A 17,599-nucleotide genomic window follows, 5' to 3' on the forward strand; every position below is an offset into this window, starting at 1 on the left:
CGATAGGTCAGCGTAGGCAATAGCGGCTGTCTTCGCTGCACGGAAATAAGTGCCACTAGCTGTGGCATGCCACTGAGGCACCGCTTACCGAGAAGGAAATTTTCTCGACCCAGCGCCACTTCCACTAGACCGCGCAAACGTACGTTGCCGCACGTCATCTCCGCGCTTTATTGACGAGTGTGCTGGGGGCTGTGCCGGTCATAGAGTTGTATGAAACTCTATGGTGCCGGTAGCACAAAAGAAAATTGTGACGTGATACAACTGTGCTCATGTGTAACGCTCATCCAGCACCACCAATTTTTTTTTAGACACGCGCTGGGCTTACAACCAAGGCCAGAATAATGCAACGACTCTGTTCCAATGCTATTCTTTCTCGCACTTCGTTCACTATGTTCATTTCAGTGTTTTATGGCCAAGTTGCGACATTGGCTGTATAATAATAGAGCGGTGTATTAAAAAACTTTTAATTTTTATTACACGTTCAATCCAACTTGTTCCTACAAATCTCACTGATGTCCCTTTTTCACACAAAGAACAAGCATTTCACAACGTTGTATATGTCCCTCGACGCGTTTTCTTCGCGATTCGTGTAACTGCATACATCGCCGGCTGGCAATGGGGCGACATATTAACCTGACAGGGCCCAACCGCCCATGCACATTTTACCATAAAAAGAAAGTTGCAGTTCCGTCAGAAGGGCGGAAAAATTTTCAGCGTTAGCAAATTATTTCAACTTTACCCGAAGTTCATAGGCTGACGACGATGCATGCATTTTCATGGGCAGTATACATTGCAGTAAACATGCGCGGTTTCACGCGCCTGTATATACGGAGGCATTAAGCGAATTCGCTTGACGATCGTGAGCACTCGCAGTCCCAACGCTGGCGTGGTGAGGAAGGAACGTCGCGGGGGAACGCGCGTGCTTGTCCCAAAGGGAACGTTGCGTGCGGCCGCTCCACGCACTGTTTCACTGTGTGGCGCCTGCATGCGATACCCGAGAGATCACGTGACCTCCAACGTTGGGCCCGTGGGCAGCGTATGAGCCATTGCACCTGGCGCAGAAGGGCGGCGGCGCGAACGCGTCTCGAGTGTCCGTATAAATTGCTACCGCAATAAAGAGAATGAAGCCATAGCTCATCCTTAGCTGTTGGCAGCTTTACGTGCGTACGTTAATGCCTCCTGCACGTTTTATTTACGACATACTTATGAAACCGCTACAAAATAAACAACATATCACTAGAGTGCCTGACCATGCACAGAATATCGCAGTGCGTATGTTTGATGCTAAGCAGCATTCTCAATGTATATAATCGCAACGCACCCGTCCACAAAATGTGTTTTAACTGTGCGGTGTTTGCGCAACCTGCTTGAACGAAGCTGTTCCAGTTTTCTATTAAGAGAGAATGACAGAAACCTGAAGACAATGTCTATTCTTCGGGAATGCAATATTATAAGGTGTAGGGAATAAGAAAAGTGCTGGATAACAACGGATTAGCTAACATATTATGTAACGTTTAGTAATTAGCTCTCAAATAATTACCGTAGGAGCCTGTTGCAATCGTGAAATAGAGGCCAGTAAGCGCTATATACACGTCCAAAACAAGTGGCATATATATATATATATATATATATATATATATATATATATATATATATATATATATATATATATATATATATATATATATATATATATATATATATATATATATATATATATATATGTGTACAGTGCATTGGTACAATATGTATACAACCATGCATGCAAATCTTTAAAATATTATCCCGCAACTTGCTAATGAAGGCCTTTTATCATTTTTGGACGACTAAGAACCGTGTATTCTATTCATGGCCGCTAAGCTGCGCCGTCATAATGGCACAACCTTTTAGTTTTGGAGCGTCTCCTGTAACCTCTACATTAAAAGTCGCTGATACTTTGTCACTTTTTATATACCTTTTAATTCGCCATCTTTTCCTCTCTTATATTATGCGCAGATGCGCAAGAGCTCTGCATTTTCGCTCTCTCCCTTTCAGGCGTCCACACTTCAGTGTATGCGCTGAAATTTCGTGCTGCTCTGAACATATTACTTTAGTTCACGATAACATGGAAAGGGAAAAAAGAAATGGTTAAAAATGATTTCAGATCGAGCTTCGAGCTTGCAATTTACTTCCTGTACATGCGCTTTACCTCGCCCATCTATACTTTCCTCGCCTTAGTGCATGGGACACGGAATCACTAAAAGAGCGGAGTGCTAATGTGATGGCATTAACACACACACGCACACACGTACGTCACCGGCGCGCGTGCAGTGAAAAACACAGCCGCCGCCGGCTTTCTGCGTGGTGCATTCGCGTAGTGCTTGGTGTATACGTGGGTGCCACGTGGACACGTGATTTTAATTTTTTTTTTTTGCGTGAGCCTCCACAATTCTGCGTGATAAAGTCTGGCGACGCTGGCCTTTATTACTTGCGAACGTGAACCACGTGGTGGTCTTGGATGGGCTATGCGATCAAGAATATCGGCTTTTCCATGGGACCTGGCGGTGGTGGTGGTTTGTAGCAACAGGCGGGTTTAGCCTGGCGATCAAGGCCGGCAATTGCTCCGCCCGAGCGTGTCTTATAAAATCACTGTGGTGTTTCACCACATGTCCATCGGATCAGTCACTCTTAAGATAGCAGAGTGTGGGTTAGGCCAGTTGGTGATTCATGATTTTGGGAAGTTTATACCGCAAGCAAAACACGTGACTTGAAGGAAGGGACAACATGAACCACTTCGTGTTGTCCCTTTCTTCAAGTCTCGTGTTTTGCTTGCGGTAAACTTCCCAAAATCTCTTTTAAGAATCCGATAAGGAGACGTGAAGTTTCTTTGCGGGCTATAACTGGCCCTTCAGGGAACACAAGGTGCTGCAGGCACGTATGTGGAAGGTCCTTTTGTTGCAGATTTTTCAGGAGAGCGTCCCTTTCACCTCGGAATATTGGGCATGGCTACAGAAAGTTTTCAATGTCTACTTTCTCGTCGCATGTCGTACAGTTCGGAGAATTGACGCGCCACTTTTGTTGTGGTGTGGTAAAGTGTGCGGCGAAACACAGCGATGATATCGGCTCATCTTTGCGCAGGGAAACGGGCCACATTATGTGTGCGTGTATGTGTGCGTGTGTGTGTGCGTCTGCGTGTGGCGTACTACGCGATGAGCAATACATCTCGCTTGCGAGACTGTGGACGCGTGTTGCGTGAAATAAGGCCAGCCGTAGTGATCAAGCGCCAATAGAAATTCAGGACCCGTAATTCTTGAACAGCTGAGGATGAATGAGATGCGATGATTAGTGAGCGCACGTATCTCGGTACCATCTGCGCTGTGTGCAGAAAAAAACAACAACCATTGTTTGAGCATAATATATCGACTGATAGCTATGACTATAACTGAGCTCCTAGCATGCTTTGACACTGCCGAAGCCGCTTGTATACCACGGGGAATACCCAAAAGGCAAACCACTGAAGTTATCGCGTTTTAACGCGTATTTCACGGGTATCACGTAAAATTGAACTTTTTTTTTTCTTTACCGTTATGCTCACCTTTAAAGCACGGATTTCATGCTATGATTATGGACATAAGTATGCCGAAGTTGGGTCTTATAAAGTTGAGAGCAGCAAAAGGAGGCAGCAGACACAGCGAAGTTAACGCGCAACGGATTGAGTACTTATGTACGCTTTTGCTTTGTACATTCACATGATCATGGCTAATAATTAAAATTAAATTATGGTGTTTAGCCTCCCTAAGCTCCACAGCGCCTTATGGGGAACACTGTAAAAAAAAGGGGTCCGGTATAATTTTGACCCGCTGGGGATCTTACCGTGCTCCTAAAGCACGGTAACAGTGGTTTCTGCACTCCTCCTTGATCTGAATTAGACGCCGCCACTTGGTACGACTCCACTGAACTGCTGTGATGGGTATGGCTGAGAGTTGTAGACGAAATTCATCTTGTACATCGTTTAAAGCTACAGTGTAAATGGGGTGCAAATGAGTACTTTAACGACAATGCAATATAAGTTTTTGTGCGAAGACCACTCATTTAAGCGAAATATCATTTCGGCACTGTGAAAATGTGCACCATCTGTGAAAAATGTTCGCTTTCGAAGTGTAATAAATTTTTGTGGCTGTTTGATCTACGGAAGAAGCACACTCTTACGAAATCCCTACAAGCTGACTTAAGGGAACCATGCAGTCGGCAACAAGGCTACGTTGTTGTGCCAGTAAAGCGGAAACGATTATACTTTCTAAGCACAGGTCGCAGATGCTGTCGCTTCAAAAAATACCAATATGCCGTAATTACGATCGCGGCAGTCGAAATACAAGCAGCGCTCTTAGGAAGAAAGAACAGCTCGCATGAACGTTTTTTGCCAACCAGCGTCCACTTCGAAGGTGCGGCAGATGGGAGGGGCACTCGCAGTGACTTCACGCTGTTTGCAAACAGGAAGAGGTCAATGGAGGTCACTCCGCACGAATTTTCGCCGTTGCCGTCGGCGTGAGGTTTCGCATAAAGTCCAAGTGCGATAAGATCGTGTGCTGTTTTCTGTGGGTGCGAGGGAAGCGTGCGAGGATGAGCCGAGAAGAATGGCGACTTGATGCACGCCGTTCTCCAGCGTGCCCAATGCTGGAGGTCACGTGATCAAACGCGCGTTAGTGCAGAAAAAAAAGGAGGGGGGGGGGTTAAGTGGCGCGCGTCTTCTCTACCACGCCCGTGGGTGCGCATGGCTGTCCGCGCGGCTAAGCGCATACGCGGGCCACGCGCCGTATCTTTGAGGTAATCTGCGGCGGGTGCAAATGTTTGGCGAGCCGAGATGGTTGGTCGCTTCACGTGCAACGTCTTACCGTGCGCCTAGGGTTATAGGTAGAGTAATCTCAAGTGTCAGATACGTGTTCAAGCAAGAGGCAGCCTGAACCATTCAGTTCCCTAGACCTGCGCTCTTCATCCCGTCAGTCCTGTGACAGCGAGTGTTTGCGTTCATCGAGCGAGATCTGTTCATTTTTGCCTCTGCATGCGTGGTACGCTGCTTGTTCATTTACTTAGTAAGCGAATGTCTACAGCAGCTTATACGGCCGATAAAACTACGAACCTTACTTTGTGCAGTTATGTAATGCTTTGCTATCGCTACCAATGCTGCACCTAGCTTGCGGGCGAAAGTGCGGCACTTTTTTAGTGAGGCTGGAGGAATTCCATCAGCCATATACGAGAATGAAGGCTCTATCAGCTTAAGTGCTACATACACATCGTTTTCCTGGTGGGTATTGGTTTGTAGAGCAGCGCACCGCATTAATCGTGCTTGCTAGACAGTGATTGTATTTCAACAGCAATTTTTCGCGAGTACTTCCGTTCACCCGTGGACCCCAAGGTTACCGCAAATTCGGCGAACCGAGATCGAAAGCCTCCCACCTTGCCCATGTAGACGTAAAGAAGGACATTTTGGAACACGTCAGGCTTGGCGTGCGGCAGGCGGATGGGCGTAGGGCTGCCCGGAGGAGCTGGAGTAACTGTGGAGCCCGGTACTTTGCAGACCTCGCCTCGCTTCACGTTCTGGAAGTTGCTGCACCTGCAACAGGGTACATCACGATAAGTTTAGCGAAGCAAAGCCGACTGACAGCAAAATGTGCACTGACGGTCGGCAAAATGGGGTCACCTTCGCTCTACGCCATGCAGAGGCAGTCGGGTCATATTTGAGTCAGGAATCACCTGGAGCGCGCGCGCGTGTTTGTGTGTGTGCGTGCGTGTGTGCGCGCGTGTGTGCGTGCGTGTGTGTGTGTGTGTGTGTGTGTGTGTGTGTGTGTGTGTGTGTGTGTGTGTGTGTGTGTGTGTGTGTGTGTGTGTGTGTGTGTGTGTGTGTGTGTGTGTGTGTGTGTGTGTGTGTGTGTGTGTGTGTGTGTGTGTGTGTGTGTGTGTGTGTGTGTGTGCGCGCGCGCGCGCGCGCGCGCTGCTCCATGAAAACGGCTATACGGATGGCAGGAAAACCGGGCTACAGTCGACAAGAATGCTTTGAATTAAACAAAATTTCTAGATCGCCTTCACTTGACAGAGTGTCCTTCGTATAGCAGCCACAAGCGGAATCAATGAAAGAAAATTTAGGTGCAACTGGTTATATTTTTCAAAAGCAGAAGACAATCTTTTGCTTCTGCATAAACATATTTTGACTTCGGGTAGTAATGAATAATAGACCGACTTACTTTGCCTTACCTGTGGTCATCTTATTGCAACTACAAAAATTTAACAACTTGCCGACGCTTTCTCTTAGAGGAACATAATTTCCATAATTACTTATGGTGCGTGCTACGGCATAGTCCAACATCGCTACTGGTTTTCATTCAATTTCTTTATTGTTTGATCAAGCAAGTTGAATAATGTGTCATAGTTGATCACATAGGTAGTCCAACATAACTAAATTCAGAGTTTTAAGTATTCTTACATAAACATTTCAAACCAGCGCGGATACTTCAAAATATTGCAGCGTTAGTGAAGGGGATGTAGAAAATAAAACAGAACGCAGAAAAGTATAAGCTCTCAATGCATTTTATTTCTTTTTAACACAAACTTGACATGGTAAATGGCAAGAACTTCGTGTTGATTGTCTTGCATTTGTTTTTTCTAGCACTACGCGGATTCGCTCGGAATTAACGGGGCGATGAAGAATGGCATGTCAACTTGATGGAAAGAAGGAAACTATGCATCATAAGCTGTACATGCATTGTGCTTGTACACCCCGAATGTTAAAAGAAAAAGCAGACACATCCGAAATTTCCTTATAGTAGTGAACATGATTATTTTAATTGCTAAGTGAAAAATTTACGACATAAAAATGAAGCCGAATAAAGCAATCAAATTTTCTTCTTCCATGTGACAATGTGGTCGCACATGCCCTCTCGTAATAATAATATTTGGGGTTTTACGTGCCAAAACCACTTTCTGATTATGAGGCATGCCGTAGTGGAGGACTTCGGGAATTTTGACCACCTGGGGTTCTTTAACGTGCGCCTAAATCTAAGCACACGGGTGTTTTCGCATTTCGCCCCCATCGAAATGCGGCCGCCGTGGCCGGGATTCGATCCCGCGACCTCGTGCTCAGCAGCCCAACACCATAGCCACTGAGCAACCACGGCGGGTCTGCCCTCTCGTGTCGTGTATTTATGTATAATAGAGTAGAACGCTTCAAGCGCCGGTGTGTTAAGGAATTCTGAAAGCCAACAGACCAGCGTATTTAAATTTACATTCCCGCCAATGTTATTCGCTCGAATTTTAGCACTGTACGTTGCAATGGTTCTTCGAGGTTAAAAAGTGAGGTGAAATGACTAGTGGTGTAGAGAATAATAAATGAAAGGCAGGGAGCTTAACGAGGACTGAGCCCGGTTGGCTATCCTGCCCTGGAGGAAGGGAAGGAAAATATTAAGAGAAGGAGAGAGTGAGTCCAATGTTGATGTTGCTGACGTAGTGAAAATTTCCAGCTCTTTATCACATACAATCGTTCAGTCCGGTTGCTTTCAGGAATCGCTGCAGCACTTTTGCGGCCTTCTGCAGTTGTGGGAGTGTGCTTAATTGGGCTGGTTGGTTCATGACGAAGGGGGTGAAAACAGCGCGAAGGGCAGGATGAAAATCGAAACGACGTACACTTTCGTCCTGTGCTTCGCGCTGTTTTTACCACCTTCTGCAGTAGTCATATGCGAGACCATGATCACAAGACCTCGTTCAATCAGACAGGCCTTCCATCTGGCTGGCTTAAAGCGGAGCGGAGGGCAAGTCACCTATGCCTTCCCTATATTGCTGCACAATTATATGCCAAATGTACCGCGGGCGTTCATATCACACAGTTCTTATCACACACGAGCATCATAAACATGGAATGTATTTTTTATTTTTATTGTACTTGTTCATTTGTTAGCAACAACTCTAGTAGTAAACCTGACACAGTCAAATCTGTCTTTCTCAAGGAATATTTGTGCGGGCTAGCAACTTCACAATAACCAAGAACTGGATCATGATTCCTTTAGGCTCAATGGCTAACGGGCCGAACAGGGCGAGGCCTGAATCTTTCGGACCCGGGCAGGATACAGGCCAGGTTTGAAACCACCCGACCGGGCTCGTGCGGGCCAGCACATGGCACATTCTGGCTCAGGCCGGTCCAGAGAAAACGACGCGTGCAGTGCCCTAAGAGACAATGCCTGCGTACGCACGGTGAACACGAAACGCGGGGCCACCCGTAAACTAACGCTCCTGACGCCGCAACGTTAGCACTTTCTTTCAAAATTTTCGGCGGCCAGTGCCCTCGCCAACGGTTATTCGATATGTCGATTGGGCTTCTCCTCGTCCTTTTGATTGCGATAGCAGTGCTATGAACACTCCAGGCGAATTTCTGCCGTCGCCGTCGCCGTGAGGTTCCGCATAAAGTCCAAGGGCGATAACTCCGTCGCCGAGCGTCGTATGCTGCGTGCGCGAGTGAAAGCACGCGAGGGAAGCCGACGAACGCGGCTCAATCTGGCGCGCGCGAAGGAGGGAAGCGGAAAGCAAACGCGGCCGTCTTCCGTCGCGTGAAAAGACGTGGGGGGATGGGAGAGAGGAAGGGGGCGGCGTTGTGCTTCAGCAGCAATTACGCATTTCGCGACCGGGCGCAAGGGTAACTGACGATCGCGGCTAGAGCGCAGTATAGTACACTCTAATCGTGGCTCAATCTCGCGCGCCATATATGGAGGAAAGCGAGTAGGCAGTGTGGAAGGAAGACGGGGGGGGGGGGGCGGCTTCGACTTCGCCAAGTTCGTACTTTGCACGGCCGCGCGCGGTTGTGCGCGCCGTATTTTGAAAGGCGTCTGCAGACGGCTCATACCTTTGTGCGCGCTGTGTTCTCGCCGCTCTTGCGTTGAAGCGATAAACCACACGAAGTTCACTTCACTAGTTGCTGCTGCCACGCTTGCTCACTCCAGCGTTTTGACAGCGCGTGTCCGAGCTCATCGAGTGTGATGTGTTCATGCTTGCTTGTGCGCGCTGACACCATGCTTGTTAATTCAGTTAGTAAGCGAAAGTTTTCAAGTTCATGCGGCCGATAAAACTAGCATCCTTACTTCGTATAGCTGTCTACTAATTTGCTATCGCAATGGATGCTTCACCTTTCGGGCGAAACCGCGACTTCTTTCTGGCTTTCTTTATTTTCCGTTTCAAGTGATAAGTTGTTACTAAACAGAGCTGAACTTCTTTCTTTCTAAATTTAAATAGAGGCCCCTGCAAGTTACAGTGGTACGACAACGAACAAACCTTAATCCAGGGTAACGTTCTTGTTCTCCAAACTCGGAGTAAATGAGAAAAAGCCGCCAGCGCACAGTAAGGCGCGGACCACGGAATGGTGTGGGAAAGGAAGGAAGGAGAGAGGTGGGGTCGAAGACGGCGAATAGAGCTCGCGGGAGACCATTCCGTCTGAGGCGAGCCGAAACGAGCGGTAGCCACGCAGGGCACTCGTCTAAATCAATGCTCAAGTGCGTTTCCGCGTCTGCGCCTACAGGCTCGTTGATTATTAAAGGCTTTCCGGCGGGTCATTAGCCCTGTTCGCCGCCCCCCAATAGGCCGCCCTGATCGATCCCCAGGAGCGCGCTCCGCACCCGACTCCGCAGCCCAGCGCGGCAAAAATAAAAGAAAGAGAGAAGCCACACGCGAGCGGCAGGCGACAAATTCGAGCCTTGCTAGAGGGAACCTCATGGGCCCTGGGCGCTAATGGCCACAGCCTGCAATTTAGAGCGGCCTGTTCTTGGGGCCTTGTTTCCACCGCATCACTGTGGCGGTTCCGGGGCACCCGGAATATCCGAACGACATTGCGTTGAACCGTGCCGGCGACGTGTGCGACACGAACTGCACGATTGCTTTGGCTGTGCGACGCAGCGGCAATGACCGCGAGACCGGTGTGCGCAAACACTGCGGATTTCAACAACATGTCCTCACCGCGCGACATGTGTCGTCATTCTGGGAACCCCATTAGTGCAGTGCGGGCGCCTTATTATTATTACTTTTTTTTCATCCGTGCGTTCAGGAGGAGAACATTGCTGCCGTTGAATGATGCTACCGACAGGGAAATAAATTACTGGAACGAATAACTGCTAAACACTTCCATACGCTCTCTCTCACTTCCGCCTCTCAGCCATTCTCTTGACTTTCTCGTTATCAGCGAAAGGCGTTCAACGCTTTCGTCTTGTTTTCCTCCGACGCAACCAGAACGTGGCTAAAGAAGGAGTTGATTTGGTGGAGAAAAGTTAGCGAGAGATAAGAAAGCAGAAGCAGCAAACTCATAAAGGCTGCGAAAGTACACGGAAGGACGGTGAAACACATTGCTTTCTTCGTTCGTTAAAGCTGCTTCGCCACACAATGACCCATCTTGAGAAGAAATCAACGTTACAGGCGCGGTCGCGTAGTGTGGACGGACGGATGGATGGCGCAATGATTTCGTACAAGCTGCTGGACCGCAGACCTAAACGTTGATTTATGCTTCATAGCATAAAGTGTTCTGAAAATTTTCGACTTCAAATTCAGACGCATAAATGTTATTACGCAGAGAACACATGCATAGCTGCTGCAAGTTAGTGACTACACGACCTGAGAATCTTGATTTGCGCCGTCAAGAATTCCATATAATCAAAATAGCTTTATAGATATTGACACAATAACAGCAAGCTGCAAGTGCTCACAGACAGACAGACAGACAGACAGACAGACAGACAGACAGACAGACAGACAGACAGACAGACAGACAGACAGACAGACAGACAGACAGACAGACAGACTCAAGTTTGTTTTCAACGAGCGAAGCCCACATGCAGGTCACAAAGAAAACAGCAGAACACATATATTCGTCTTTCCTCGTCAGCCTATGGCTTATCAGTCGCAGCGGTGAGTGCCGTCCACTTTCCGAAGGTAATTGCTGATGTGGGCTGCCTGGGCGAAGATGAATGTCGTGGCCGGTCGCTTCTTAGCGGACAGCATGCGGGCTTCGATCAACATTGGCTCGCCAGTCGAACGTTACACGCAACCGAACTTCTGCGCTGAGCGATGCGGGCGAGGAAGCTTCCTTTATAGTTTCGAACTTAAGAATGAATGAATGAAACCACGTTTATTCCACATTAAAATGCGCCGAAGACGCTGCGGTGGAAAGGGAGGGGTATTACTGCAAAACGGGAAGGGTGAGGCTGCCTCCGTTTTATTAACGAACGTCCTGGAGGCAGCTAAGTGGGGGCCGCATGAAGCCTGTGGCTGTCGCGGAGCCGATCGCCGACCGGTGGTGCCGCCGGGTCCTGGAGGAACAACAGCAGTGCATGGTCCGGAGACGTGGTATCTGGGCAAGCCCAAGGGATGTGCTGCTACAGTTCTTGTCACTGAGGACAGCTTTTATTCGCATGCCTCAAATGTTCTCTTTAGCACAGACGGCCTCCAGAGACAACAGGGCAAGTCATGTAGGGCGCACACCCATGACGGCTTCCTAGCCCTCCGTCTATACAAAATTCCGGTTGTAGGTGTAACAAAACAAGTAAGTCCGCGAACAAACAAACAAGATCCTGCGGATATACAGGGCGTCCCAGCTAATTTTAGCCAGAGTTCAAAAATATTCAAATGCCACGTAGCTGGACAGAACCAAGATAATGTTGCTTGCCGACGCTTGGAGATACTCAGATAATTTCTTGCATTCCGCCTAATTGTATAATTAGTTTTAATTAATTAATCAACTTCTAACATGTTATAGTTAGATGAAAAGTGTCAATAAGAACATTATAAAGCAACATAAATGACTGCCTATGCAGCTTTCTGTGCAATACGTGCTACATAAAAGTGTTTTTCTGAGCGCGAAAGAAATCCGCGAATACTTCCAAAGTGCCTCGAGCGACCAGTCGCGCGGCAATTTTGCGTGCATTTCACGCTCTAAAAAACACTTTTATGTAGCCCGTATTGAGCAACAGAAAGCTGTATCGGGAGTTTTTCATGTAACTCTACAATTTTCTCGTTGACACTTTTCATCTAATTATAATATTTGAGAAGGTTCTGTCCAGTTACGTGGCATTTGCATATATTTAAGCTCTGGCTAAAGTTAGCTGGGTCACTCTGTATAGGAGGTTCCACACAAGTGGCCCATTGGGTAACCTTAGGTAAAAATTTCCAATGAACAAAAAAAAAAAACAGAAAGAAAACGGCAGTACTGCTTGCAATGCGAATTAGGTTCGATGAAGAGATGCCATATGGTGACGACATCGCTTGGAAACGAGCAAGAAAAGGAGGAATAGCCGACACTTGCGTGCTATATAGGGGACTTGCGTCCATAATTGTTCGCACCCTTGGTGATGTTTCATTCCGTCTACTCGAGGCTCGTTCTCCTTTTCTTTTTTTCCTGACATTGCAGCCGGACCTCAACGCACTGGATCCGCTTGCTTCCCTGGCGGCTTGCCTCTCCAACCCGAGGAAAGCAATTATTCTCCGGGCAAAGATTCTGTCTCGGACAATGCGCGCCGCAAGTGGAGACGAAACAAAGTGAACAGACGGCGCAGTGCAAACTTTTGCGCCTTTTTCTTTTCCCGAGCGGGCACCCTGGCACGGCACGCTGTAGTGCAAGCAAAAAGAAAACGGAACAAGGAGAGCGAGAAAGAGAGCTCAGCCGGTGGAAAACGGCGGTGGCTGCCAAGAGCGTCGGCGAAGAGCGGAAGGTGGCGTGGAAGCCGTGAGCCGCACAACAGGGCCGGAGGAGACCGGCAGCCGGGAAACGCCGAGGAGGCATTCCCGAGGGACGCTGGGCCTCCGAGGTTTTTCCCCGGGTTTTCCTAATGTGTGTTTCGGCACGATAATGACCGCTCCCCGATAGCCCCGCAAGACCGACCGGCCGAGAAATCGCGCATCAAATAGTAATAAGAAAGCGCCCCGGGCCCGAGCACGCGCCGGCACCACAGTGGTGGTCGTGAGGGGGGTGGACTTGCGTGGGCGGGCGCGCCAGGCCAGGTGCAGCGCACGCACGCCGACACAGCCAGAGGCGCGCGCGAGCAGCCAGGCGGCGTGCAGGGCTGCGCACACCGCGCTGAGATTGCCCGGCAGAGCGAGAGCACAGGAGGCGCACGGCCGCGCGCCGCAGTCCCCGACTCGCTTAATTTTTCAGGCGACAAAGCGCGCTCCAGGAGACGCGACAGAGTCGTCGGGACCACCTCAGCTTGCTCCTCTGCATGCGAGAGCGAGGGAGGATTTCCCCGAGACCGCGCGCAAGCCAAACTTTTCCAGCACGAGGCAGGGAAGAGAGGGATGCGGGGTTAGGAGAAAGAGGGATGGAACGACGCTTCTGCGTGCATGCGGCTCTGTTTCCCGCCGTCCTATACTGTACTGTGCGCGGTTTACGTTCTTGTGCAAGGTGCGGCAATAACTCTGTTAAGACTGGAGAGCTAGGCGCTCGCTACTTTCCTAATTTGAGGTGGTACATAACAGACAAAATTTAAAAAAAAAAATGTATTGTAAGAGGCGGAGTGACCATTTCGCAGGTTACCAGAGGCGACAGTCCGAGAAACATCGAAACACACACTCTTACACCGAGTTACGAGACTTATCCTTCCACAGAGCACATCCAGCATGAAGCCCACAGCATCCCCGAGTCTTATAGAGCATCCTCGGATCCGCCAAAGAGGCTAGACAAGGAGAATTAAGGCGCGATTTTAAAAGCGGCGCGTGGACACGTATAGGGTGATTTCTCCTTACAGAACACGCTTCATCAGTATTCCAGCCCTGAGAGCACCCTAATGTTAAGATGAAAGCATGCAGAATAACTTTTAATTAACATATTTTTGCGTCAGGCATCATATCGGCCATTTCTTTCTATACAGTAGCAGAAACGTTACCTTGTTCTTGTTTTAATAGTAATGTTTACCTAAGAGCGGTTGACCTTGTACTACATGCGGGCCATTTTAGTTTTCTTCTATGCGCGTAGCCATGTTCTGCACGGCGGTGACCTGAATGGCGGTGCAGAAGGGCGGTGATCATGGTAGTAAACTACGGAGTTTCGGTCCCATAGTTTACTACCATGATCACCGTCCTTCTCACTTAACTTAATAAACAGTCGCACCTCACTCCCTAGTCGTCGTCCTTTTCGTCGCTATACTGCTTATAGTATTCCGATGGAGAGATTATAGAGAAACTTGACAAGGAAGACAAGGACTACAGAACGAGTGACGGAACTGGAACTCATCAATGCAACGTTGAGAGAAATAAAAACTGAACAGCATGCATCAGGCAGCGAACAAACGATGATATTCTATGCAGTAGAGATTACTAGGATATGTTGTTGGGCAGGTCATCTAAGGCGTAAATAGACAACCGAATGTCTATTAGGGTAAGATGACGGGCTTTGGCATTGGAAGAGAAACGCAATGTAGGGCAGCAGAATACTAGATGAACTGAACGGATGATGAAGTTCGCAAGTACGGTAAGAGTTCAGCTGCCGCAGGTCACACGCGTGTACTGGGAGATGTATAAATAAAAACGAAAGAAAATCGTAGTGCTTTGAAAACCTACAAAAGGGTCACGGTACGCAGATATCTCCTGGCAAAAAGAGGCACTGGGCAGTCTTTCGGTATCGCGGCGAGTTGGTGGAAAGGGGTGCGGGCAACGTGCCTGATGTGTGCTCTGGGCACTTCCAATGTCATATGAGTTGTTACTGGGTAATCTTGAGCTAACGTAATTGTCTACGCTGTTGATGTGCAGAGCGGCAATTCAACACAAGCCCTGAGTGCATGCGCCTGTGCAATCTCGATTGTGCGGATGTTACTTCTGCAGGTATTGCTCAGTACAGGTAAGCTGTAACTCAGATACCCGAGAAACAGTGTCCTGTAGAGTTGTAACATCAAGTGTACTGACGTACCCCACGTTTTCCCTCCAACAAATTTGATATGGTGTGAAATGGCCGTTAGGCGTTCCTTCAGGTAGGTCACACGGGGCTCCAGCTGAGGTCTCGATCAATCATCACCCCTAAGGATATGTGCGCTCTCGCGTAACATAGATTTTTCCCATTGATAAATATGGCGTAGGACGTCATTGGCTTCCACGTAAACGCGACCAGAGCACATTTCTCAGGTGAAATCTGGAGACCTTGTTCGTCAAGATACGCCGATATTGATGTCGCGGCTTTTTGAAGCCTTGCGCGCACCTGAGGACGTGTTACACCTGATGTCCACGCGCATATGTCATTGGCGTACCTTGATATCTGGACAACACTTGGTATGCGTTCCACGAGACCAATAAGGACAAGACTGAATAGTGTAGGGCTCAAGACGCCACCTTGGGGAACACTATGGTGTGTGTAGTATTGAGAGGTCGGACCGTCATCGGTCTGCGCATAAAAAGACCTCATGTGTAAGCAGTTGCGGGTCCACCGGTACACACGGCCACCAAGACCAACCTATTCAAGAGCATCGACTATAGCGCCATGAGCAACATTGTCATTAGCTCCTTTTACGTCCAGAAAAATGGCGACAGATAACCGTTTAGATCTCTTTTGATGTTGGGCGCAAGTGACCATATCGATGACATTATCAATGGCGCAGCGGAGACGTCGAAAACCGGCCATAGTGTTTGGATAAACTTTGTAGCGTTTCAGGTACCCCTCCAATCCGGCAAGGATCATGCGTTCCATCACCTGCCCTATATGCAACTAGCCAGCGCGATGGACCGGTATGATGTGAGCTCTAGTGGTGACTTGCCAGGTTTAAGGAGTGGTACCGGACTGCTTGTCTTCCATTCTTGAGGAACGTTTACATCCCGCCAGGATTCATTGAATATATCCAGCAACGCATTTCGTGCTCGCTCACCCAGATAGCACAAGATGCGGTACGATATGCCATCTGGTCCAGGCGACGACGACCGATTTCACAATGCAAGAACCGCATCGAGCTCCTCGGTGGTGAAAGGCAGGTCCATGCGTGAATCTCGTGAATGTGGGATAATGCTATCCATATTAAGGGACCCTGTGTACATTGATTGAGCAGCAATCTCCCTGCAGAAACCTTCCGCTACCTCGATGTCCTCTCGGCATTGGAAAAGCGCCAAGGCTCTGAACGGCACACGTTGTTCAGGAAGTACACGCAGGCCTCGCACGATTCTCCATATGTGAGAGAGAGGTTTTCGGGGGTCTAATGATTCAAAAAATTTTGCCCACCGTTGAGATTCCAGTTTGTCCATTCAGCGCTGGATCTTCTTTTGCGAGTGTTTGACCATTCTTAGATCACGGATTGACTTTGTGCGTCGCTAATACGCTCCGCACGCCGGTAAATCGCACGGAGTCGATCCAACTACACGTAGGATTCTGAAAACATTGGAGCACATGTCAGCGCGCACATCGGATTCTGCGTTGCTTCCTTGATCGCTTGTTGAAGTCCAGAACGGAGGCCTTTGCGACAAGCTTCTTCCTTGCTGGTTTTGAATGTAGGCCAATCAATTCGCCGGATTATGTTTGGCGAATGACAGCTGGCCAACCCTTTGATCTTAAGGTACCTGGGAATATGATCACTCCCATGCGTCTCAGTGTCTAAAAACCAATTCACACGAGTAGCGAAGCGACATGACACAAACGGCCAAGTATAAGCAGCTGCTGTATGATGAGTCCCGTAGAAAGGCATAGGGGCTCCCATCATTAGGCAGGGACAATCCATGATCAGATACAAATGAAGCCAGCCGCCAGCCCGTTGCGTTAATTTTGGAGCTTCCCTATCATAGAACACTTGTACCTTTGTCTCGCTTTGTTTCTTTCCAAACTCTGGGAGCTGCCGCTCCCTTGTTGCGGCAATGGATGAAGAAGCCCTCTAAGACCTTCCTGTAGCCAGGCCATCACGTGGGGTCGCGTCCAGGAAACGTGGAAATGCGTCAAGTGACACGGACAGTGAGGCGACCGAGTTGTACTCGGACAGCGTCGACTCGTCGTCTCACACTTGTCATGAGCCGAACCACAAAAAGAAGACTGCTACGGAGGTCTTCGTCGCCAAGTGTCTCCACCGTGAAGACAAAACCACAGCGCTGGCCGTACACTATGCTCTTCATGCCTGTGGACCCAGTGACCAATCTGCGACTCCTAAACAGGCAAGTCCTTTCTGCGTTTCTTAAGGGAACCGCGCTAAACGAGATAAAGGACGTGAGAATAAACGCACGGAAGAATGTCCTTGCAGTAGATGTTCTACACCGTAGTGCACTGCAAAGCCTGCAGCACGTAACGGAAATCGACAAAGTACAAGTGCGATCCATGATACCTACAGGCTGCAATGGCACTGTCGACGTCGTTCATGATGTCGATATTTCTATACCAACCGACGACTTACCGATATTAATAAAGCCAACTACAGAAGGCTCTCTTATCACGCACAAGATTTGGCAACACACGTTGCCTGAAGCTGTGGTTTGAGGGAGACAGCCTTCCCTCACAGGTCAAAGTTGGCCATGTCCGCCATCCAGTCCGCCCACACGTACCCAAGCCCCGGCAGTGCTACAAATGCTGCAAGATGGGACACGTAAAAGGTGTCTGTAGGAATAACCTCGTGTGCCCACGGTGCCCTGAATCTCATTCAGCAGATGCGTG

The 17,599-nt window shown here is 48.7% G+C and overlaps 1 protein-coding gene across 1 annotated transcript in view; it reads right to left on the bottom strand.

Annotated features, from left to right (window-relative positions):
• Positions 1-17,599, bottom strand: part of LOC142565786 (kelch-like protein 20) — a 172,743-nt gene that overhangs the window by 19,971 nt on the left and 135,173 nt on the right. The window contains exon 3 of the mRNA XM_075676318.1: positions 5,434-5,590. Within this exon, the coding sequence (XP_075532433.1) occupies positions 5,434-5,590 (157 nt within the window). The remainder of the gene's footprint in view (positions 1-5,433; positions 5,591-17,599) is intronic.

Source organism: Dermacentor variabilis, unplaced genomic scaffold (assembly GCF_050947875.1).
Source record: "Dermacentor variabilis isolate Ectoservices unplaced genomic scaffold, ASM5094787v1 scaffold_12, whole genome shotgun sequence".
Taxonomy (NCBI): Eukaryota; Metazoa; Arthropoda; class Arachnida; order Ixodida; family Ixodidae; genus Dermacentor; species Dermacentor variabilis.